Source organism: Lissotriton helveticus, chromosome 2_1, assembly GCF_964261635.1.
Source record: "Lissotriton helveticus chromosome 2_1, aLisHel1.1, whole genome shotgun sequence".
Lineage (NCBI taxonomy): Eukaryota > Metazoa > Chordata > Amphibia > Caudata > Salamandridae > Lissotriton > Lissotriton helveticus.
The window spans coordinates 1399475789-1399502598 of NC_136059.1; the positions used below are offsets into that span (position 1 = coordinate 1399475789).

General features: G+C 41.6%; 1 protein-coding gene across 1 annotated transcript in view; it reads right to left on the reverse strand.

Moving 5' to 3' along the window:
* LOC144819771 (neuronal acetylcholine receptor subunit beta-3) overlaps positions 1-26810 on the reverse strand; it is a 273894-nt gene that overhangs the window by 154708 nt on the left and 92376 nt on the right. The window contains exon 2 of the mRNA XM_078677525.1: positions 18192-19074. Coding sequence (XP_078533651.1) covers positions 18192-19074 — 883 coding nt within the window. The remainder of the gene's footprint in view (positions 1-18191; positions 19075-26810) is intronic.

Consider the following 26810-nt stretch of genomic DNA (forward strand, 5'->3'; position numbering starts at 1 on the left):
GTACTTGGACTCTTCGTTCCTTTTCAAATTGTATGTATTTTAGGGTGATTTCCTCGTCACATTATGTCGCAGCGAAGACATTACACTGTTCACTCTTCCTTTAGAAATCACCGGTCGTGGAAAGGCGAAACGACATTTTGTGTAGAACTTGTCCTTGTTTCTGAATTTACGACGACAGTACTTTCCACAACGATGCCTTTGGAAGCGTAAAACTTGTTCTCTTAGACTTTTGTCTTCCTTTGTCTTTGGAACAGCACATGTAGAATACTGTTCTATGAAACTCATCACTAAGTCATCCGGATCTGTTCCAAATTTGGGTGCATCTTTGATCCATAGCAGCATATGTATATGAGGAGCACCTCTTGCTTGGTACTCCTTTCTCCAGAAGAAATCCAACACCTCTCCAAGAGGTGGATTTTTCTTGTTCATGATGAAAGACATCATAGCTTCAAATCTATGATTGAAGTACCTGCATACATTCACTGGATCCAAAGAGCACAGTTCTCCGGGTGTCTTGAATTCGATATTTTCAATGTTTCCATTTGCCTCTCGTAGAAATTCAAGTAAGTCTTTCCAGCCATACTCGGCACAGCTGAGAGTGAGGAACCATGTGGGAGTTCCTAAGTTCCTCAGCATACATTTTAAATCACCATGACGATGGTACCAGTACTCATTAGTACCACGCTGACACGCCATGAGATTAATCAGGTGAGAATCCAAAATACTGTCTTGCACATTGACTTTATCCATAAAGTCCCTTGCCGAGATATTTTGCATCTGTGCACCACTTTTCAAAATGTGGTTCACTGCATATGACAGTCCAGACAGATCACTTTCAAACAGTAGATGAAACAAATAGGGAATGCATTGACGAAACCTAGGATCTTCTGCATACAATCGTAAAGTCCGGTATTCAGAAGCAGGAATTTGATGAGGTCGCTCATCATATCTTCCTCCTTGACCTGTTGGAAATAGCTGTGGGAAACACCGAGCTTCCAAACTTTCCTCCCAAACACTAATGGGACTCCCTTTGGCTTGTTTCGTTTGAAACAACTCAATAGCATTCCCCATGACTTCCTTGGAATGCAAAGGATGAACACTATAATGTTCATATATTTCTTCATTTTTAGAGGCTTCTACTTTCTCAATTTGTCCAGCACACAAATCGCTCTCCTCTTCTTCACTTACTTCCTCTTCTGCAACACATACATTCATGTAGTGCTGATTGTTTTTCATCAAATACAATGTTGCCTTTTTGACTTTCCTAACATCCACTAAATCTTACCAGATTTTTTTACTCTTTGTCGGAACCCCGTTAAGTAAGATAACCAGAGGTTCCTCTTCCACTTTCTCTACTCCAATTGTATTAATGTTTTTCTTCAAATCTAGAGGCAAATAAACAACTCTTCCCTTTAATCCTCTCTGTAAATCTGATGGAGGCAATTTCCCAGTCTTTGGCTCCATTCGTACAATAGCCTGAAAGGGATGGACACTTTGAATCAAAATAGATTCATAAGTATTTAAATCCTTCAATTCAGAAGGAATGTCAACCAATTCCAGATTATTATGAACCGCTCTAGCAGGCATCCGGTTTTGATTTAATTTGCTACAACAATAAGTACACACATGTAGATCCAATCCCAAATCAAAACAATTTTCTACCATCAAGTATGTTGCGAAATCCTTCCATTCACTATTATTTTCCCTTTCACTTTTTGCATATGAATCCACTAACTTAGTCTGATTCTTATAATAAGTGCGTCGACAACACACACAAGTGAAATTAGGCCTCTCACTTGATTTCACCTGAAACGTGGCAATTTCCTTCTGAAAATGATCTGTACTGGAAATCTGTACACTCTCTTCCACATTACCTTCTTCTTCTGGGTCAATTTCAACATTCTCCTCTTTACTTGCAAAGTAACAAAACTCAATTTCTTCACAAATTTTCTTCACATCTACTTCAGAACCATGCAAAAGAGCAGTGCATAATTGTTTAAGCATAATTGCTGGACTCTTAGCATAATACAACATTCTAACTAATTTCCTCACTTTATTATGATGCACTGCTAGCATCCTGAAATGATGAAAAACACTCTGGCATACTCTCCTGGAAAGACAAGCAAATGAATGACCATGCAAACCTGTCACTTCTCTCACTCTGCAAGGATCTAATTCTTGCAACAACTTCATTTTCTGTTTCAAACTTTTCTTATTAAATGTCCGTAGAAAATCACAAAGCAAATTAATGGAATCCTGTCGCACACTGCAAATACTACTACACTTCCAGGTATACACTGGTCCCTTAGGACGTTTTCCTAAAACCTCATTACCTAACACCTCTTCTGCCTCTGTTGTCACAAGTTTTTCTTTTTCAACCGGACAACCATCTTTCACCTCATATGCTCGACCACTGGTGTCAACTGCATGCACCAAATCATTATCCTGGAAATAACTCTCCTCATTAAAAAATGCCTCACAACTTGAACTATGCATCCATTCTCCTGAAAAAACTTCACCAAAATTACTACGATTAACTGTTCTCTTCCATCTACTATTTGATTTGAAATCATAAATTGCCTTGTTTAGTTTCCTAATTCTATTGATTATCAAAATAAATAACTTTCGCTTAATTTCGAATGCCTGATCAATAATTTTCTCAAGATTTTTCTTTCTTTTATAAAAAGCCACTTTCTGTTGACCTTTCTTAATATTTTTTAACAAATTGCCAATTATCCTGTTGCGGAACATTCGTCTACGAATGTCCCTAAACTGATTTTTCCTTCTACTACCATGCACAGAGTTATCTCCTGCTCTAGCAGTAACATTTTTGATTGGCTCTTCCTTTCCGTTTAAATTGGCTCTCTTTTTCTGGACTAAAACATGTTCTGTAGTGATACTTTTTTCTCTGGAAATGTTTCTTAGGAATGATTTCGTTGTCTTACCCGGAGCTTTCTTGGTGACTTGACGAGTTTTTATTGTAGAGGACTGCTGCAAGCATGTAGTTAGCTGCTGTGTTTGACGTTTTGTAGCCTTTCTCCTTCTTTGCTTCGAAGGCATTGTGTAATTTTGAAATGATCTGCAGTTGAATCTGTGGTAAAATATAATAAAAAATATTATTAACCACTATTACCAAACAGTAAATCAATAACAGTCGTCAAAAAATTAACACACTACTTGTCAATTCTACATACAATAATTTTTAGTGCATTGGCAAATTTAAAACTCACAAATAGTAGCAAAGAAATGGAATGCTTCTACATTTGACCTGTGCTCTTTTATATGTGAATCTGAACTAATTTTATTAGCATATTTCACTATTTTATTAAAGACACTTCACACAAGCTGTTTTTGAAGTTGTATTTAATTTTAAATGAAACGGTTAACATGGTTACTTTTCATTTCCAGTAACTTTTAAAAATAAGTCTTTATAGTTCCATAGGCTCGAGCAGGTCAGCTTCCCACCCTATGTCATACAATTCTAACAAATCGGCATCCTCATCATATTCTTCTTCATCCGCAGGATTTAAATCATCCAAGGAATCTACTTCCACTGATGTTTCAATGACAAGTTCAATGATAAGATCGAGATCAACAGATTGCTCATTATCACTCATGCTTGATGTTGTCGTTATCTTTAAAGAAAGAGAACAACAATGAGATGTTGCAGAGTAAGAGACAAATCTCAGAGAGTATAATAGTAAAATTGTTTAACAAGAATAACATTTTGCAGATATTATTTAACCATGTCCAGCGATGCTGAGGAGGTGAGGCCTATGTACAAGTTTTCAGTGAACAGGACTCATCTCTTCTTAACCTTGGATAAGCCTCACCGGTTCGTGTCCCCTGCTCATACTTAAATGTAAAGGGGCAGATTTATGTTAACTGGCGCATCCCCAGGGATGCACCAGTTAACGTGCGCCGCTGCTCTGCCACCCATGGTGTGCCGCATTTACAGCACAGATGCGTCACGCATCTGTGCCGCAAAAGCAGCGCATTGCAGGAATCACGTCCCAAGCGCGACATGACTACTGCAATGCACATGGGCAAGCCACACATTGCATGGTTCGTCACTCCTTATGCCTGTTTCAAACAGGCGTAAGGATTTGATTCAGCAATGCCATAAAGCTGACTCAGTGAAATCTTGTAAATTTCACTGTGTTACTTTTACAGGGCTTTCATGCAAGTGAACGCCCACCCTGCAACAAAACACCCACATGAAACCTGACACAGGTTTCATGTGGGGCAAGATTTTACAGCGTAACACATCTGCCTAGATGCATCAAGTTGTAAATATGTCGCAACATAGCGCATCTTTTGCACCGCTGCTGCGTCACAAAAGTGACGCAACAGCAGCGCAAAAGAGGTGCACGGCCATCATAAATCTGCCCCTAACATTTTAAATGAATGATTCAGGATGCCGATAAGGTGTGGCCTATCCAGAGGTTTGTTTGAGGTGAGGCCTACTCAGGGTTACAGATGAAATTTAGGCTTGTTGAAGAGTACAGAGGAGATAATACATGTGCAGGCCTACCAACGAAGTGAGTCATGTCCACTGCACTCTTGAACAAAGGCCAGACCTCCTCTGTCTCCCTGGACAGGCCTAAACCTCATCTGCACAATGTGATTCGTAATGTTAGGAAACACAAGTGATATAATTGAAAAACGTGCAAATATTTTTGCTCATTTAACAATCACATCACCTGTATTTCCTCAGCTTAGGTATCTCAGGTGATGTAATTGAAAAACGTGCATTTTTTTTCCTCATTTCACAATCACATCACCTTTGTTTCCTTTGCTTAGGTATCTCATTGTGCAGATGTAGTCTAGCATATGAAAGAGTACGCAGAAGGTGAGCACTGTATGCAACAACTTTTACACTTACAGAAGTCTCAGCTTCTCCATGCCCCCTACACAGTCCTAAATATATACAGTTTAAACTGACGGTATCTTGTTGCAGATGAAGTGAGGCCTATCTAGCAACATAGTGCATCTTTTGCAGTGCTGCTGCGTCACAAAAGTGACGCAACAGCGGCGCAAAAGAGGCGCACGGCCATCATAAATCTGCCCCTAACATTTTAAATGATTGTTTCTAGATGCCGATAAGGTGTGGCCTATCCAGAGATTTGTTTGAGGTGAGTCCTACTCAGGGTTACAGATGAAATTTAGGCTTGTTGAAGAGTACAGAGGAGATAATACATGTGCAGGCCTACCAACGAAGTGAGTCATGTCCACTGCACTCTTGAACAAACCTCAGACCTCCTCTGTCTCCCTGGACAGGCCTAAACCTCATCTACACAATGTGATTCGTAATGTTAGGAAACACAGGTGATGTAATTGAAAAACGTGCAATTTGTTTTGCTCATTTCACAATCACATCACCTGTGTTTCCTTTGCTTAGGTATCTCATTGTGCAGATGTAGTCTAGCATATGAAAGTGTACGCAGAAGGTGAGCACTGTATGCAACAACTTTGACACTTACAGAAGCCTCAGCTTCTCCATGCCCCCTACACAGTCCTAAATATATACAGTTTAAACTGACGGTATCTTGTTGCAGATGAAGTGACGCCTATCTTGCAACATGGTGCATCTTTTGCAATGCTGCTGCGTCACAAAAGTGACGCAATGGCAGCGCAAAAGAGGTGCACGGCCTTCATAAATCTGCCCCTAACATTTTAAATGATTGTTTCAGGATGCCGATAAGGTGTGGCCTATCCAGAGGTTTGCTTGAGGTGAGGCCTACTCAGAGTTACAGATTAAATTTAGGCTTGTTGAAGAGTACAGAGGAGATAATACATGTGCAGGCCTACCAACGAAGTGAGTCATGTCCACTGCACTCTTGAACAAAGGCCAGACCTCCTCTGTCTCCCTGGAAAGGCCTAATCCTCATCTGCACAATGTGTGTGCACGTGTTTTTAAACCGGCAAAAAATAAAATTATTCTCCCATATTCATGGTGTAAATTAAATATTTATTTAAAGAAGCACACACCATATTGACGTTCTTATGAAATGTAAAAAGCATTTCTTTTTTAAAAAAAACGATTTTGTGGTTATAATTTGAAAACACAACACAGCTCCTATGTACAAGCACACCCTGTCAGTACTTAAATTTGCCAAGCACACATGGGGGCGTATTTACAAGGACCTTGCACCACGAGGAAATGCCTTAAATTAAAATGGGGAAAATAACGTCAAACTGACTCAAAGGCCTTGTAAATATGCCCCAAGCAGCCTATGAAACTCTAGCAGTACATATCAAGAAACCTAATTGACTTCAAGAAACATTTTTAAACACATCAAGTAAAAAAATTATTCACCCAGATTCATGGGGAAGTGACTTAAAATGCCCTAACACACATGAAAGCGTATTTTTAAGGCCCTTGCACCATTTTTGCGTCACTTTTAACATGGCTATATAACTCAAAGAAACAAAATCTATTTGTAAAACACTTGACACAAAGCAACATTTTGCACCACGGGGAAATGCCTTCAATTAAAATGGGGAAAATAACGTCAAAGTGACTCAAAGGCCTTGTAAATATGCCCCAAGCAGCCTATGAAACTCTAGCAGTACATATCAAGAAACCTAATTGACTTCAAGAAACGTTTTTAAACACATCAAGTAAAAAAATTATTCACCCAGATTCATGGGGAAGTGACTTAAAATGCCATAACACACATGAAAGCATATTTTTAAGGCCCTCCCACCACTTTTGCGTCACTTTTAACATGGCTATGTAACTCAAAGAAACCAAATCTATTTGTAAAACACTTGACACAAAGCAACATTTTAAATACACAACTTTCTTCATAATTTTCTCCTTAAAGCATACTATTCTCTATTTAAATTAAATGAATCTTTTCTCACCTTAGCAAATACTTTTTGAGTTTTAAAACAGTCTCAGACACACACCAATTTGTCTTTAGCAGAGCAAAGGGTATGCACTCCAGAGGCTGCAACCAACAAAGGCACAGAAATGCTGTAATTCATCACACATATCTCTCATGTCACCCAATCAAAACTCTTCCCTCACTTTTTTCAAATCAACACCCTTCCCCTTCTGCCCTTTCTGCCTTTTTTCTATAGCAACCACCTCCTGAAAGACCTCTGATGTTTGCAAGTTCACACAACAATGTTTCAATTGAATTCTGAACTCTCAGTACACCTGCGTATCCAGTACAATCTTTCATAAAATGATTTTTTCTTGACCATTCAAATTACATCTTTCAAAGAACTCATCCATGCACCCTAACTTTCTGTTTTCAGCAATCAAAATCCACCAATCACTGCTACTGATTCATTAGCACAGAAACTCCACAGTTTTTTTCATTACATACTCCTACTGTTTCAACTGCCATTTCATTACCACACTTCATCTGACTGCAGCAGAACCTTCTCTCACCATGTTTTCTGTCTGGATTGTTGGACATAGTTACATCTACTGGGCTCAAAGGTATGCTGATAACAGAAATTTACACAACCTCAATTTTCAAAATGTGGAAATCAACTGGATTGGCCACAGAGGATTAAGATGTCACCAATTGATACCATTGGTGAAAACCTTTTTGCATTTGCCAAAACCTGACCTGTTAATTGTGCACTGTGGAGGAAATGACTTGGGCACTTTGACTGGGGTAGGTCTGGAAATGCTTTTAAAGGACACCTTTGAGCAATTGATGGCACTTTTTCCTCAAACTGCCTTGGTATATTCAAATATATGCCAAAGACAGAAATGGAGGTGGTCAAACGAATTTTGTCCACAAATTGAGAAATCGAGGAAGCATGTAAATAAGTCTGTTTCAGCTTACATGAGAGACCATGGAATGGGCTCCATCTACAAAAAATAACTTGCGTTACTACATGCAAGATATCTACAGAGAAGATGGAGTTCACTTCTCAGATGAGGGGAACAGAGTTTTCATCCTGAATTTAAGACAATGTATTGGTACCTACTTATAAGTACCTAAATCTAACACAGACCCAAAAGCTCTTCTCAGAGCTACCCTAACTATGATCACTATAAACAAATTTTAAATGTAACTTTTTTTTAACTAATTTTCATGATTTACGCTTTCCGGAGCGCTACCCGGTACGCGCACCGAACGGTAACCGCGCGAAAATTTGAAAGAAAATGTGGGGTTTTTTTTGCACATATGGGCCTCCTCAACCACCCTCAGAAAACCTAGGGGGTCAGGATACGTGTACCATGCCCCCTTCTACCCATTCTGAACATTATTTGCCCTCCATCTTGTATCTCAATTCTACCGAAACACAAAATGGAGGACTCCCGTAACGCTGCCGGTTCGCGTACCGGGGCGCGCACCGGGAAGCGCTCGCTTAAAAAAGGTGGGAAAGTAATTTACAGAAAAACCACTGGAGACACTTTCACCAAATATAGATTAGCTCATACTACATACCAATCCCTACCATTTTCACAAATTTGGTTGGAATTCCATTTAACCATTTAGCCTGTAGACCTCTCTAAATACCCTGAGGTAAATTACTTCACAAAACACATCTGAAGTGTTGGAATTGACAACCAATTAAAATGTTACTTTCATTTTCTACTTTTTTTACCTGACATTTGATTGGTTATGTACCTGAATATATATAAAAAAAAGAGAGAGAAGCACAGCCATTTTGACTACTACTTCCTGAAGTACATTGCAAGTGCATTTTCACTGACAACTTAAACTTGTTTTTAAAAGGTAAGATGTTATTTTATAAATTTGAAAGGAGAACTATGTTATGCACTTTAAATTAATTTGGGAAAACATTTTCAGATAGTTATATACTGTCCCTCTGTAAGAGTTAGACATTGAGAAATGCTCGTTTATTATAATTATGGATTGATTTAGGTATCTGTGCTATAATTATGAATTTACTTAGACTTCTTCACAGGCACTTTTTAATAGTACTACTTCACGCCTGAAACCATACAGTGCCCATAGATAACTTCTCTGTTATAAACTCACAAGTACCTGTCTGAACTTAAACCCAACAGTGCCCCATCTCTACTGATATATTAATTTTTTATGCAAATTACAGCAAGAAAATGGAAGGAGAGCAGATTATTTCCTTCAAAATTGTTCTGGAGAACAACACAGAAAAAGTTATTGAGGACAATGATGACTCAGATTTCATGGATGAATCACGGGACCATGAATTAGTTCAATGTGTAGATGCAGTAGATTCGCTGATTGAAAATGAGGGCATTTCCGACAATTTGTTGTTAAATGTTCTGTTAAATTTGGAAAAAGAATCACAAAAACAAATTTATATTTAATAATCAAAAATTGTTCGAGACTTTAATCATTTTTATATGTAATTCATAAACCTGTACCTAATTGATTATAATGTAAAGTCAGACTTATAGTATACTGTGCAACTTTTTTATGTTACATAGTAATTTTGCTCATAGTTACTTCCTTTCTCCAACTATATTATCTCCAATGTGTATTTAACATCTCTTTTTCATCTCCTGCCTCCATGTTCTTTCTGCTTTCCTGACAGACTATGATATGGATTCCATATTCCACAATAACTTCTGAAACAACATGCAAGATATCTACAAAGGAGACGGTGTATATTAATTTTTTGACTCTGCATTGGTACCTACATATTGCTACTTAAATAAAAAAAACAAAAAAAACCCAACAAAACGAACAATCAATAAACATACAATATTTGAAAAGTCTATCATTCTTTTTTCCTCATAGTACACTCCCCGGACTGCTTCCCGGTGCGCGTACCGGGCGCTCCCCACGCAAAAAAAAAGATTTATTTTTTTTTTTGCCCCGCGGGGCCCTTTTAAAGCCTCCACATCAAACCTAGGGGGTCAGGGAGGATCTACTATGCCCCCTTATGGTCATTTCCCCCTTTGTTTTGGCCTCCTCTTGTCTCTCGATCCTACCAAGAGACAAGATGGCGACCGCTCCGGTCTGTTTAGAATGTTGACAGTAAGCATGAGCGAAAAATCCGCTCCGATCGCGGATTTTGCGGATTTTCGGTAAATCCGCGATCCGCGAACTCTCGCGAATTTACAGAAAATCCGCAATTCGCGAGCGGCGGATTCCTCGGTCAAAAGTTCACGCCTTGCTGGTCTGTAACTAATTTACGATGGCGCCGGCAAGCTGCCAGCGCCATCCTAAAGTTACTTAATTAGCTTCAGCAGGAAGCTCTAATAGATAAGATAAAGCAGGGACTCGAGCGCCTGCTTTATGTTACCAATTAGAGCTTCCTGTTGAAGCTAATTTAGTAACTATTTTAGGATGGCGCTGGCAGCTTGCCGGCGCCATCGTAAATTAGTTACAACAGGCACAAAACGGTGGTGTCTTCTTGAATAAATATGAAGGGCAGGGTTCATTCTGGCACGACGGTCCTGGCACAAAAATTACACCTCAACAGGAAGCACTTACAGATATCAATACAGCATGTGCCCTAGTTGAAGCTTTAATTCAGTGACTCATTCATCAGCCCAAAAACAATCCTGAGCGTTGTGGAGGCTGGGCAGGTGTGCCTTCTTCCCAAATATACCGTCGAAAATCAGCTGTGACGCTGGATACAGGCCTTTGCATCTTTGACCTTCACGAGCGCAATCCCCGTGCTGTTCTGTGACCAGGAGCTTCTGTCTCTACATCTGTTGCTCTGATCTGTCTCTGACCTTTTATACACACAAGAGGCATGTGCACTCGCATGGAAGCCCCGTCCGTTTGGCCCCGCCCACACACTCGAGGTGTGCACCGTCTTCCCGCCATTTACCCAGTATGATAGGTCACTCAAGGGACCCATGCGCCCTTCGGCGCGATTGCATAGTAACACACACCTGGTCGCTGTTGACAACTCTCGGGCACTTTAGGTAGCTGTAGTGTAGTAAAAGCACTATACATTTACCCAACGAGGTAGCACTTACTGATTATCCAGTAGAAAGTACTCCAGTTGAGTAGAGGTATGGCACAAAACGGTGGCGTCTTCTTGAATAAATATGAAGGGCAGGGTTCAATCTGGCACGATGGTCCTGGCATGGAAGCCCCGCCCCCAAATCCGCCGATCCGCAAAATCCGCGGATTTTGCGGATCCACGATCCGTGAATACGCAAATTCGTGAATCGTGGATCCGCAAAATCCGCCCATGCTTAGTTGACAGACACCAAAGAGCCAATCAGCTTCGCTTCGCGAAGTTCGGTTACGCATCAGGTACGCGAACCGGGGCGCTAACCGGAGCGCTGTTACAGATATATATATTTTTTTGAACGTTCATTTATCAGAATCCACTGGAGCACATATATTGAGACCTAGCAAAGGCACATCGGGCAAACAATATCTACAATTTTGCCAATTTTCGTGGAAATCCATTCAGCCGTTTGAGCTAAAAGTGAGTCCAACCGCCCTATGGAAAATTGCATGGGAAAAACGCGTTTTGGGACCCCCCTTTTTTCTCGGCCCCCCCTTGACAAAACCCCCCCAAATTTTCAGGGGCTGCTCAGAAACAAAATGTTCCATTTTCCTGAAAATTTCAGCCAATTCCGTCCTCAAACGCCAAAGTTATTCGACATAGAATTTTCAAAAGTCCCATAGGAAAAAAATCCTAACTATTAAGCATGGGCGGATTTTGCGGATTCGCAATCGGCGAATTTGCGGATTTGCGTATTTGCGGATTGCGAAAATCCACGAAATCCGCGAATTCTCGCGGATTTGCGTATTTTTTGGGGGTGTGTGTGTTCGCACGGGTTTCTGCAAGTTCGCGAGGGTTTTGTACAATTTCGCAAATTGCGAACTTACTTGTCGGGTCGCCAGTTTTGCGAACTTGTTGTTTCTACGTGCCCAGCCTGTTTGCAAGGCTTTCTTCATCACTGCCACCCTCTGTCACCACTGGCACTCTCTTTGGTCACCCATGCCACCCTCTGGCTCACCCATGTCACCCTCTGTGTCATCACAGCACCCTCTGGTTCACCAGTGTACATTATTGGGGCAAAGCAAAGCACTGCCATCCTCTGTCAACACTGGCACTCTGGTTCACCCATGCCACCCTCTGGCTGGCACACCCATGCCACCCTCGGTGTCATCACAACACCCTCTGATTGACCAGTGAGTGCACACCTGCTAAGTGCTTTAAGTTTTGCAAACAACAACACCTGCCCTGCCCCAACTGACATTAATGAAGGCTGGCACCTGCTTGTCTGCTCCCTTTCCTTTTTGTTGCAAATGCAATGTAAATTTTTTTTAACAGGATGCAATGGCATACTTGTAACTATTCTGTGACTGTCAGAGCAGGGTCACACAATAGTTGCAAGTAGGCAACCGGATTCTGGAGGGCCCCTTCAGGAAGCACTACAGGTAAATGGTTACAAATGATGAGCTCGAACTTTTGCACCTGCTCGTTGGTTTTGCTTTTGCAAAACTCGTTTTTCGGTAATTTCGCCCTATTCGCGAGGCGCGGCGTAGTGCGAACTCGCCCGTGGAAGCCGCGAACTCGTGCGAGTTACCCCAAGGTTGAATATGGGCGCCGCCATTTTGTTTGCGTGACGTATTTCCGTTTCCGCCCGCTATGTGTAATCTCGCGCAATGCGCGCCTTGCGAATGCAGGTTCGCGAGAGAAATCGCGTGCGAACTTACTTACGCGCACGTGATCGGGCCGCCATCTTGTTTTTCATTCATTCCTATGTGTCTGGGTATGGTGTTTCTATCCTCTGTATATCTCTGCCATCCTTTGCTTGTTTTAATATTTTTTTGATCTATTTAACTTATTTTCTATCCCTCTATTTTTCTAGATCTATATTTTTGTGTTTTAGGCTACTTTTGTTTACTTTTCAACTACTTTTTTAAACTTTTATTTCCTACTTCCCTACTCTTATTCTTTTTCATTTTGTCTCTTCTTTACTGCTAACACCTGCCCAGAACATGGTCAAGACAGCTGTCAAGCTGCCCAAGACGGGCACCGCAGCCCGTGCCCGGCTCCCGTGTGGTCGCTTGAGGGCGGAAATGGTGGTGCCCCGGGAGATCTTCAGCCCTAAGGAGGTGGGCGCACTTGTTTTTTATGTGCAGCGCCGTCTCCCCAGGACCATCGCGGCAGGCGGCAGGATCGCTGCTGGTTACACCAACAGCCAGGAGCGACGGAAGCGGTGGGGGCAGGTGTGCCGGGCCCTTTTTAAGATCACGGGGGTCCAGCGCACCTACAATCAAGTCACCCACCGCTGGACTGATATCCTGGACCGAGAGCGTGGCCTGCTAGACGTGCTGGGAGTGGAGGTCCCCGGGCTTGGTGAGTAGTAGTAGCAATTTTTTCATCACTCACTTTCCCTGGGCATAATGGATGACATCAGAGCACAGTGGGTGCAGGCCTATGGCACAAAGCACACAAACTGGCTTACAAATGGCCCCTAGACCCCCACCCACACGGGACCAGACAATAAAATGGCCCCCACCCACATAGCAAGCCCCCAACACCACCCCAAAAAGTCCTAAAACACACAAAAATCACCACAATCCAATGCCATCCATGCCCTGGCCAGAATCATGTTAAAAAAAAAATTCAACAAAACAGTTGTATCATGCATGCACCCATAAATAAGCCTGGTGGTTTTCAATTCATGTGCAGAATTGTAGTTTTTACAATTTCGCGAGTGCGAGATTGTTGCTGCGCGGGACACGAGCAGTGCGAACACAAGCAAAAACATCCTCAGCTCGCGAACTTGCAGATTTTCCCCCCAAAAAAGTCGAAAAAAAGCAACACACACAAAAATCACCACAAACAAACAACATCAACTTACTTCTTTGTGAAATCAAATTTCGAATCCAAAAGTATTCCAAAAGGCCTCAAATCCAAATATCCAGCAGCAACCACAAAAAGTAATCCTTCCCAGTCAAGATCGAAATCAAAGTGGCCAGGAAATGGAGGAGCTTGCTGGACAGGAACAGGAAGTTGGAGACTGGGGCACTTCCTTCACCCCACCCCTATGGGAGGAGCTTGCTGGACAGGAACAGGAAGTTGGAGACTGGGCCACTTCCTTTACTAATTTTTGTACTTTCGCTAGTGCGAGATTGTTCCTGCCCGCGCCGCGGACCGCGAGCAGTGCGAACACAAACAAAAAATCCGCTTCGCGCAGATTTGCGTATTCTCACCACATCCGCGAGAGTTCGCGGATTGCGGATTCTCCGAAAATACGAAAAATCCGCGAGCGTAACGGATTTTACGGCCATGCTTACTAACTATATATACCTACTGGCGACCGCCAGTAGGTAATATATATATTTATATATATATATATATATATATATATATATATATATATATATATATATATATATATATATATATATATATATATATATATATATATATCTCCAAACACGCAGCTCGAATCCCCGAGCTGGTCACCAAGTAAGGACACTCCAGCCAGTTTTCTTTGTCTCTGCGTTTGGTTTATTTTCACGCACACGCTCAGTCAACAAACGCGTTTCGGCGTTGCCGCCTTCGTCAGTGTATATATATAGATAGATATATAGATATATGGTTAACCCCATTGGGGTAATCCTAAACGAGTGTCAAAAACATGAAAACAAACAGTCATCATTTGCATCCACAATGGGGGTCACTTATTTACATCAAGGAGAACACTACTGCAACCAGAAGTCATATACACATATTTAAATGGGTCAGAGTTTTTAAGGTCGACGACATTCCGATCTGTGATTAATGCAGGGTCATCATTAGGACTTCAAAATACATGCCTGAATACATTTACTGGTGTGCAAATAGTAAATGTAATCTTATGAATAATTAACAACACATGGAGGAAATTGGGAAGAAGAAAAGGGGGAAAATAGAAAAAGCAGATTTTGGACATATCTACCATTTTGAGCAAGAGAATGCAGTTGTACTAAGGTAAAGCTTGACATATGTAATAAACATGCCGATAAACTGCTGAACCGGAGCTGTACATCCGCCACAGCGCATTTAGACCCTCACGGGTGAGTAATGCACTTTAAACACCCTGATTGATTGATTGATAGATAATGGTGTAATTGCCCCATAGGCAGTGAAAAAGCAATTAACCACACTAAAACCGGCCAAGAAGGAAAACAGACGAAGTCCTAGGTGCACTGAAATTGGTATTCTATCATGCAATTTCTATAAAGCGACCTATAATACTGTGTGATAACAAAATTTAATTACTTCCCACCCTATAACCCTATGAACCCCACAACCTGCACATAAAATTTAAATAAAAAAAATAGGTACACTATTAACATAGTTATTTATTAAGTAAAAAAACAATATTCATAAAAAATTAATCATTAATTTATTATAATTGAATTACTTTCCACCCTGTGCCCCAAAACACTTACAACCCGCCATCGTACTAAAAATAACAAAAATGTCCTACATTTAATTTAATAACTGCAACCATTTTTACAAATGCATTAAAAACATAAACAATAATTATACAAAAAATTACATCATAAACATTTAAAATATATACCAAAATACATAACATTAATTAAAAAATGATATCATAAATAACTATAATTTTGTAATCAATATTAATGACTTCAGTATTTTAAAAATCAATATTAATTACCGTAAAATCGATATTCTTGACAACTGTATTCTTGCTGACGATATTTCCAAATCACGATATTTTTTAATCATTATTTCTGCAAGTCGATATTTCCAGCTTGATATTTTGTCTCAACATCAAATACAGCTTACTACATGTAATAAGGAAAGCCCAATGTTTCCTATGGGAGGGGTAGGCCTCACTGTAGCGAAAAATGAATTTAGGAGTTTTTCACTGCCAGGGCATGTAAAACTTAAAAGTACATGTTCAAACTTGAATTTACACAGCACCCGGCCCTATGGGCTACCTTGGGCCTACCTTAGGGGTGACTTACAAGTAATTCATTGGAGTTTACAGCTTGGCAAGGGGGTTTAAGTGCCAAGTCTCCATGGCAGTTTAAAACTTCATTTAAGCTGCAGTGGCAGGTCAGGGACATGTTGCAAGGTGCTACTTAAGTGGGTGGCACAATAAGTGCTACAGAACCACTAGTAGCATTTAATGTACAGTCCTTGGGTATATGGTATAACACTCTACAAGAGACTTATCAGTAAATACAAAATTCCAATTGGGTATTAACTAATCTAACCATGTTTTAGGGGAGTGAGCACAAGCACTTTAACACTCCTTAGCTGTAGAAAAGTGCACCGAGTCCTAAGGTCAACAAAAACGGATTCAGCAATAAGTGGAATGTAAAAGGAAAAACGTTAGTGAGTGACCCTACAGAGAGGTCAAGGTCCAACACCTGTTCTATACTTCTTGTCATTTCTCTCCCCCTCTCTCTATCTCTCTCTACCTAGCATCCCTTTATTTGGCATCATGTACCTCTGTCTACCTCAAGCTGCCTTTAGCTCTCTCTAATGCACCTCTTTTTCTACATTGCCTTTTTCTACCTCACCCCTTGGAGTACTATACTCCTCTGCCTATCTCTACATTTCCTTCTCCCTATCTCTCTCTCTCTACCACACGCTAACACTTTACCTATTTCTCTACCTACATCTTCCTCTTTCTACTTTCTTCAGGCTACTGCACCCTTCTCTATTAACTTTACTTCTCTAACTACCACACTGATATATCTACATAATTACTATCTATACCCGTACTTCATTTACTTCACATCTCTCACTGTACACTTCTCTTTAGTACTCTGTCCGTCTTTTTTAACCTGTCTCATCCCATTTTTCTTACCAAACAAGGCTACCGGTGACTAGCTGTAGAAGTGCACACATATAAAGAGGAGAGGAGTAACAAGCAATGATAGGAGAAATTAGTTGAAGGTTATTAGGCTTTAAACAATGGAATGGTGAAAATCCTCAGACCAGTGCTTTGATATTCACTATTTTAGCGAAAAGGGAGTACTGTAGATAGTTATATGTGTGACTAGTTCGCCAACTAAAGCTACAATTTCTAGTGCCATGTGCAAATGTCTTATTTTAAAACAATACACTTGTTCACTAAACATCTACCAAGTCACCTTTAGCAAGTTTACCTACAATGGGAGTAACAAGATGGTTAGGCTCTGAATTACCCATAAAATGTTTTTGTTGCAAATATAAAAACCTAGAATCCAACTCAAAAAGGAATGGCTTTCTCAGAGCTTTCTCAGAATTTATTTTGCTACTATATGGCTGGCAGGCACCAGGCAGCTTCAACATTCAACTGTTTCTGTGTGTATCTGTTTCTAAATGTTTAACATATAATTTAATATTGTTTGACATAATGAAAGCTTGAAGGAGCCACAGGAGGTAATAAGTATAAAGGGCATCATTACGATGTCAGCTGAAGTTGCCTCTGACCGACATTGCCGCGGTTTCTGAACCGACCGACCTCCAGTCGGCGGTCCCAACACCAAAATTATGATGAGACCGCACATGGTGTGGTTGCAAGCTCCCATTTCTATATGGGAGTCTGGGCTCCTGTCAGAAACCGGCTGCAGCACAAGCTCCCATAGAGAAATGGGAGTTTTTGTTAATACCTGCACCACATGAGGGGTCCTGCCAGGTGCCCCCAAAATCGCTGATTTCCAACAGACTTTTCATGTCGGAAAGCCAGACATGAAAAGCCTGTTGGAAATTGAACACGTAATCCTGATGGTGGAAACATCATCCTTAAGGAATTAAGTGTCAGTTCCGACTGGAATCCAGCAGGAATGACCAGCTGGTTTGAATTCTAACTGCTGTAATCATAATACGGCAGTCAGAATTCAAACTGAGGATGTTGGACGGAATCCTAATCGACATCCTAATAAGGGCCAAAGTTGTTCCAAACTAGGAGCCTCAAAATATATATCTTGCCTTGGCCCCCACAAATCCTTAAGCTGTCACTGGTCCCTACTACTCTTAGTGAATGAAATGAATAATTGTTCTTCAGAGAACTGAAAGCTATGTCAATTAATATAAGGTGTATATATGGTGGACGAAAAAAAATCACAAGTCGTTTCACTACATATTCATGTTGAAATTCTGAAAACATGCCCACATGAAGGAGTGAAAGTGATGAATAAGTAACGGCATCTGAAGCTCATAAAGAAATACAATACAGATTCAATAGTAACCATAAAACATTCAGGAAACAATACCGAAGTATACTGTGGCCACTGAAAAATACAAATGGTAAGTCTGCTGTCACTTACCTGTCTGATAAAGTGCTCCTTTTTCACATGCCCTGAGATGTACCTTATTGAATTTGCAGCTTTTTCCAAAAAGGAAATTAAGACTTTTTCTCCATCTCTCATTTTAACAAGTTTTTGTTTTCCTGATGACTTTGCTTTTATTGCTGGAATATTTTCTTCAGTGTCGGAGAAACAATAGCGATCCATGTGTCCTTTCATGCACAACAGTTTGGGCAGTTTTTGCAGGAATAGTGCTTTCACCCAGGGAGCCATCGGATGATATGTTGCTGATGATCGGTGGTGAACATTGATTACAAAAACTGTGACAATGATGGAGAGGGTGACGAAGATCATGATGAATAGCAGATATTCCCCTATCAGCGGGATCACCTTGGAAGAGGAAGGGATAATTTCTTCTATGACCAGAAGAAACACTGTGAGGGACACCAGGACTGAGGTGGATAATGAAAGCTTTTCCCCTTCATCAGAAGGCAAGTAAAATACAAGCACGGTCAAAAATGACAATCCAAGGCAAGGGACTATCAGAAAAAGGGTGTAAAATAATGGAAGGCGCCTCAAGACAAAGGAATAGGTGATAAATGGATAGGAATAAATTCCATCCGTTCTCTTCCCTTTCATCCCAGAAGCATTGATGATTTCCCATTCCCCGTTGTCAAAAAAGTCTTTCCGGTCTACATTTTGGTCTATCAGAATGAGGTCCACCATGCTCCCATCATAGGTCCAGGACCCGAATTTCATAGAGCAGTTCTGCCGATCAAATGGGAAAAAGGTCACATCCATCGTACATGAGCTTTTATAACTTGCTGGTGGTGTCCATATGACTGTCCCGTTGTGCTTTATTACAGCTTTTGTCATCAGCGAGCCTTCAAAACGTCCATCAGCACTGAAAGGAAGGTGCAAGATCTTGATAACACATCTTACAAAAATCATTCATGAATACATTAACATACATTTTCCTTGTACAATATTTAATTGATATCCCACCCCAGATTCAATTTTGCAAATGTGGATAAGTAAACAACTATATGAGAGGGTCACACACTCTATTTATTTACACCTATATATAGCCGAAGGATAGGCCACCGTTGGTAATGAACACCTTGACACAAGCGCTGAGCAATTGAAAACTAGATTGATTTTAAGTCACAGCTTTAATGATTCCAAACCAACACGCTTGTGTCAGGCATCTGACAAAAGACTAATGATTTTGTTGTAAAGATGACGCTTGAGGCAGGAAAAAGGTAAGAACAGTCTTTAATCTGTCACCCACTCTCCAAGACTGCCTGAGGGATGCCAACATTCCAAGGCAAGCTCTGGTGGGACATACCAACAGGGGGAGGGTGAAAAGGGGGAAAAAGGATGTAAAACCTGAATGTGTAACAGGAAGGAAGATTACAACACATCTTCCTTCGTTAATGTAAGGAAAGAACAGGTGATGTCAGGAAAGAGAAGTCGTGGAACCAGCATACAACCTGGAGAACATGTAACCAATGATAAGGGAATAGGGTGGAGAGGAGAATAGGGCATCCACCACTGACAAAATACAGTGACGTATAGAGCAACACAAGTTTAAACAGGATAGCAAAAGTTCATAGGTCACCAAAGTAGAATTTCCATCTCAAAAAACTTCCTAACAAAATGACCTGAAATTACACTAGAAAGCATATCCTATACATTCCACAGCATAGCAAACCCACTCTGCAAAAAGTGTAAAGGCAGATGCTAAATCTAAATATCAGTACTTAGACAAACTTGATCTACCTTATTAGGGTCAAGCATTATTCCTAGCTCTTTTAAATGGTGCCAGCCTAATATTTTTGACCCCTCATTTACAATATAAACCAAACCACTGGTGGACCTTCCTCTGAATTCTATATCCATCTCTACCATGCCCACCAGGTGTATGGGTTCCCCAGCATAACTAGTAGGCGATACATCAGGATTTACCACCATTTAGACTGGAAGTACTAAACAGATCATCCATCTCATGTTGATTGATCATCGTAAATGGAGAACAAGAATCCGCATAAACGATCAAAGGTTTTTTGTTCAAGAGAATGGTACATTCCGGATACAGATGTTGCATAGTATCACTCTCAAAAGTCTTCACATCCACATTTTTCACTTGAAATGCGTACCGAGGAGAGTACTTCATTGCTAACAAGTTTACCTGGTTGTTCTCCCCCTCTCTGCACACTCTTGCAAAGTGTCCCTTCCTGTTACAGTTCATACATGTTGCATTGCGGGCCATGCAATGAACATTGTTCGCAAGGTGGTTACTGCTGCCACACCTAAAACACTTTAACCCTTCGGTAACACTCATAGGTTTTTCTGTCTTGACTTCTCTTGCTTTGACTTTCAAAATCTCACTGTCATTGTTGTCATCCTGATACCCTTTGGCATTAACTACACTACAGACCGGTTCTTTGGGTGGGTTCATTTCTAAAATGCACTTAGCTGTATGTTCAATAGACTGTGCCATACTGATAGCTTCTCTCAAGGACGGGTTTTTGGATAAGAGTTTCTCTCTAATGCAGGGATTGTGAGTACACCTTACTAACTGATCCCTGATGGGATGTATGACGTTACAACGCATGCATTTACATCGCATGCCTTTACAACGTAAGTATTACAACGCAGTCCATTACAACGCATAGTGCTTTTGGGCGCTGGATAGTGAATAGTTTAATTTACTATTCCAACTCCAGTCCCCGTGGACACTAGGGAAGGTTATTGGATAGTAAATTAACCTATTCCCTATCCTAGAGCGCCCCCCAGAGCAATGCGTTGTAATAGTTTGCGTTGTAAAAGTTGCGTCGTAATGGTAGTGCGTTGTAAAAGTTTCGTTGTAAAGGCTGTTCACCCCCTGATGAGGGAGTCGTTCAGTTCCCCAAACTCACATAATTGAGTTAGACCTCTGCGAGCCGCAATGTAATTGCTAACCGATTCTTGTTTACCCTGCAATCGAGTAAAGAACTTGTGCCTTTCTAGGACCACGTTTACTTTGTCACCAAAGTGACTTTCCAACTTCATAAGAGTGATTTTGAAAACATCCAAATCAACCTCATCATCTTCTAGCTCAGGATCAGGTAGGGTATCTTTCTACCTTGGACCCCAAGGTTGTGCAACAGAACATGTTGTTTTCGAACAGCAGAGAACGTTTCCCCCCCCATTGCAATAAGGTAGGAATCGAACAGGTTAATCCAATCCTTCCAATGGATTTCAGTATCCCCAATTCCATTTAAAAAGGAGGGAGGTTGACTCATGGACGATGCAGCCATGGAGGAAGGTGGGGAAAAATTCACTAAAATCAAAGACAGAGAGAAAAGTACAATGTACGTGCTAACTATATAAGTTTACTTGGAGGTACAGTGGCACTCAATGGCTAGAGGTCCTACCACGTTTAATACATCCAGCAGGTAAGGGGTGGAAGGGGTATAAGTACACTTAACTGAGGGGGGGCGCACTTAATATGAACACCATAAAGTACTCTATTGACGTACCAACAGTACAAACTGAATATATATGAAGTACTAAGGGTACATGTAAATACTATCTGAATAGGATGTCACAGGTTGTACTGTATCACTGAGGGTATGAATATGATGTACCAAAAGGTCAAAACGCCCCAACAATAAACAAAAATACAATCAGAGCATGGTATCCTGAAAAACTAAGAGGAAAACACAGGAGAACAGAAGTAGGCAATTACCCAGGGATGTAGGAGTCCCTGTAAGGATACTACAAGTTGATTGACTTAAAGTAGAATGTTTACATGTCCTATATAGAATGGGTTTATACTCAGGCAATACCGCATATAGATGAAGATATAAATGGTGCGTGAATCACCGTGAAGAATGGGTTGTATGACATCAGAACGCATGCTTTTACCACGCATGCCATTACAACGCAGTTTTTACAACGCAAGTCGTTACAACGACTTGCGTTGGGGTTCGTTGGATAGTGGAATAGTTTAATTTTCTATTCCAACTCCAGTCTCCGTGGATAGCAGGGAAGGTGTTGGATAGAAAATTAAGCTATTCCCTATCCTACAGCGCCCTCCAGCGCAAGTCGTTGTAATGACTTGCGTTGTAATGGTTGCGTTGTAATGGTAGTGCGGGGTAAAAGTTGCGTTGTAAAGGATGTTCCCCGAAGAATGTAGTGACTCATTGGCAAGAACACTTGCTCAAAAGTGGACAGAGTTGCTTGAATAAGTAAATACGTCCATAAAATGTTAGTAAGGTGTGCGTATCACCATTGAGACACCCACTCAAAAATAATGGTATAAAGAATCTCCTTGCAGCTCACTTTTTCGTGGCCCCTAAAATGTTCCAACAATGAAAAGTATATGTTGCTTCAGGACGACGAGAAAGGAAAACAAAAAGTCTTACTTGGGTTCTTTGAGTGTAAATTGACACGAGGGATATGAAGACAGCTTCTCTGTCAAACCGAAGGAACTCCCTGAAGAGGCGGCCCTGAGGAGCTGGAGTGCCGGTTGAGCCTCAGAGCTATGGATTACTTCTGGAGGTAGTAGACTCGAGAGGGCGGAAAAAGGGAGAACACACAGGCTGCTGCTCAGACTTGTACCTCACATAACGCGGAAATACCGGAACATGCGGCTGGGGCGTAAACATCCGCGTCAGTCAGGATGAACAGCCAGTGCACCGGAAACCCTTCTGAGGATACTAGAAACAACCTTGCCTTCCCCACGGGCACAACAGCGGGGAAACGAGCATGGGGGGGGCTACGTTGGACGTTCTGTGAGGAGAACCATAAAAGGAAACTGCCGGCCCCAGAGACACCTACCCCGTAACTGTAGGATGACCGGAGCCGCGCAGCTGCTGACAGGATTGAAGGCTATCAGAACCGGCAAGGAGGGGCAACCTGGCACTCACGAACAACGAGGACTTGGTACGTGGCAAAGGAGTATCCGATGACAGAATATCACTTCTCAAACTTGCACACGCGAACAAGAGGAATAATTCACTAGCAGCAGGGCAGCCGCTGACAAGGCATTTGCCTCACAGGAACCTCACCAAGGGTCAATCACACAGCGTAAAATACAGGGTCCAGCACAGGCAGGGATGTAGCATCAGATGGCACGATCTGTATTGAGAAACGACGGATCCACAGCCGTACTCACGCTTCCATGGACCCTTGAGTAGCTGAAGGTAGAACCACCGTTCTCCACCAGGACCCTCACCATCTGCAGGAAACAGCACAAGTATCACCGAAGTACTGGTCACCAAGGACTATTCATCTGTCACCTCATCAACATCAGAAGGTAATCTTCTTCACATAGTACATCAAATTCACCTTGAACCCGAAACAAATGAAGAGAGTACTGAAAGGGGAGGTGACAGCACTGCCCCCTGCGCCGGTTTCGTCGCCAGTGTTGTAAAGATGACGCTTGAGGCAGGAAAAAGGTAAGAACAGTCTTTATTCTGTCACCCACTCTCCAAGACTGCCTGAGGGATACCAACATTCCAAGGCAAGCTCTGATGGGACATACCAACAGGGGGAGGGTGAAAAGGGGGAAAAGAATGTACCACCTGAATGTGTAACAGGAAGGAAGATTACAACAGATTTGAATTAGGAGCAGTTGTCAATTTCAAACACTAAAAGGACGTTCAATCAGGAAATTACTACACAAGGTTTCTTAAGAATTCTGTACACCTTTCTTGGACTGGAACATCAGAAGATGACGGTTTATGCAATCATCGTGGGAAAAAACATTGTTTATAAATCTTTTATTCCAGTATCCATAAAAAAGCAATACAGTTGTTGAATAACTTGAAATTTGTTATAGTAAGAACAATGGTGAGTACAATGTTTTTTTCCCTTTACTGCAAGATTTAGCTACTTTTTATGACTCAGTGGGCAGGAATGCAATAAAGTTGCAGCTTAGTTTGGACACACCACCATTCGAACCATAGATATGTGAAATCAGGTCATGCATCCCTGTTAACGCTAAAACACCAGAGAGATGATCATGAATAAAACAATCAGCACCCCTTATCCTATGACCCAAGGGGCTCGTCCTTTGTTATACCTACTAGAATTTGGGAAAAGGACTGGCATTTAGCCAGAAACTGCTCTTTGCCCCTCTGCCCAATTGCAATTTTAGTCATTTCCTGGATGAGGTCAATGGTGATGTGATAAGCGCTGTCACCTCTGATGACATCAATAATCTGTGAAGTCATGAGCAGGTCATTTGGCAGGGTAATACTTGCGTACTTCACCACTACTCTTAAATTTTGTTGTTTTCACGGACAGGGAGTCTAACCAAATTTTCCTGGGTCAAAACGTGAACATCTTCCCCTTGTTTTGATATATCTATTGTGATTAGGATATATTTGCAATGCTAGGCTATCTCTCCTAATTTATGATTGTTGATTGAACCTTGGTGTCATAGTGCCTTATATTTATGTTGTATATGATTGCACACTCACTAGAGCATTGCATCATTTGCATTCTGAATATAAATGTCACTTTTATAATTACAGAGAATTTTCATAAATGCACATTTTGATTGAAATCCATGTCAGACTATTTCATTGCTTATCCTGAACTGAAATTAATTCTCTCAAGTGTTTAAGTAATTGCATTGATTGTGGGACTCATGAGTTACCCAATTGAGTCCTACCTACTAAATGATGCCCGCAGCACTATGTATATATATATCTATCGAATTTTAACATTTTGTTTCTGCTTTCAAAACGGAACCGTTCTTTTGTTTTAATAATGGTTATTTTTAGTCTTTTATTGACATACTATGGCCCTTGGCCAAAGGACAACTAGATATTAGTGGCATTTAGCCATGCACAGTGGGATCTGGGCATAGGCTGTAGTCCCTAGTCACAGTGTGCAAGCGTACCTGCCCCAGGACTTGTTGTGAACAGCTTTGGGCCCATACTGGGGTGGGGAGGGGAAGACATACCACAGACCAGCTTGTTGGTGTGCAAAAGGCCGCTTTATTGGAAACAGGTGCACCTTACAAATACATACCCTTGGCCTGTGCCGAACAAAACTAAGCCTCACTAAATATATACTTCCTAACATACCCCGCTCCCCCACCCCTAAAATTGGATCCCCCCAGCAACAATTATAAACACCAACTTGCAATTTCCAACTTTCCTACCTACCTAACTATATAATTTCTTATATCTACCCAACTGTAAACCCAGACCTCATAACTCCCCCCTGCACGTTTAGGAAAAACCGCCAACACAAAGGACTACAGAAAAAACACACCAGCACCTGTTCCAGCGACGAATGCGCCATACAATAGAACCCCCCGATGCACCTGGTCCCAACAAGACCACCTCATAAAAACCCCCATCCTACACAATTCTACAACCCAGTAACCACCCCCCAATAAAAGAAACAAAGGGCGGGTGGGCGGGAAACAGATAAACCCCCAGGACACCTACAGCCGGCTGATGGGTCACTACCACCAAAATGGTGGGTAGTTTCCTAAAATGTCTGGCTTAATATGCCCCTAGCCCAAACATAGCCCAAGGCCAGCCCAACCAGCCCAAAAGGAGCCCACAAAACCCAACCAGCCCAACTGAGGTGCTGGCTGCCCAGATAGCCCAAGACCAGCCCAACCAGCCCAAAAGGAGCCCACAAAGCACAACCAGCCCAACTGAGGTGCTGGCTGCCCCTCCCCCAGGGGGAAAATTCCCCAGGAGGGCCAGGCCTCCCGCTCGTCGGCCGCCCCTCCCAAAGCCCTATTTTGGCATGTGCAGCAGGCTCTTGGGTGCACTGTATAGTCTTTGGGCAAGTCATTCACCCAATACTGATACCTTAAGAATTGGCAGTGCTCAGCCTTCGTCGTTTCGGAGTGCAATGGGGCTATAATAGGCCCCAGATCCCACTGCATAAGGCATGTGTTCTCTATGAACATGGTGTGGTCTTTAAAGACTAGTCACCCTGCATAAATCCAAAACTTACTGCCAATGGTCCTCAGCTACCTGTAGCTGGGGAGGTGGAGACAACATGCGTTTCTCAGGTACAAAGCAGCATTTTGGTGTTCATATCCCCTGGTAGCCGACCCTATCTGAAAGTTGGATTGACCAGAGATGTGCTGCTGTGTTCCAAGTCTAGGGAAATGATAGTTGAGTACCTCCTTCACCCTTACGTGCTAATCTGAGGATTGGCGTTGGGTGTGTCCAAACACACACCGTTCTGAGCTTGTTCCAGCAGGCTTTTAGACTTCAGCACTCACAGTGTGCTTGGTATCCTCTGCCATTCAGACATTAATGAGACTGCAAGTTCTGCCCACACCAAACAGAATTCCACCTGGGCCTTATTCACCATCAGGAAGTTGTTCCTCCCTCATCCATTTTAACATGGTCCCCTACATGTTATGCTTATGAGGTCTACCCAACACATTATGATTCTAGTGTTTCCTGCACTTAATTTTTTGTTAGTCTCAAGTATTATGATGCAGTGACTTTAATGACCAGCTAACTATAAATTGTGCCACCTCCATGCTCTGCTTATGACCTCACAGATTGCATCACTCATGACATGTTCAATGACATCATTGATGACATACCTGGTAAAATCTCAAATGACATAATTGATGACAACACTGGGCACGGTGGGAGCGCA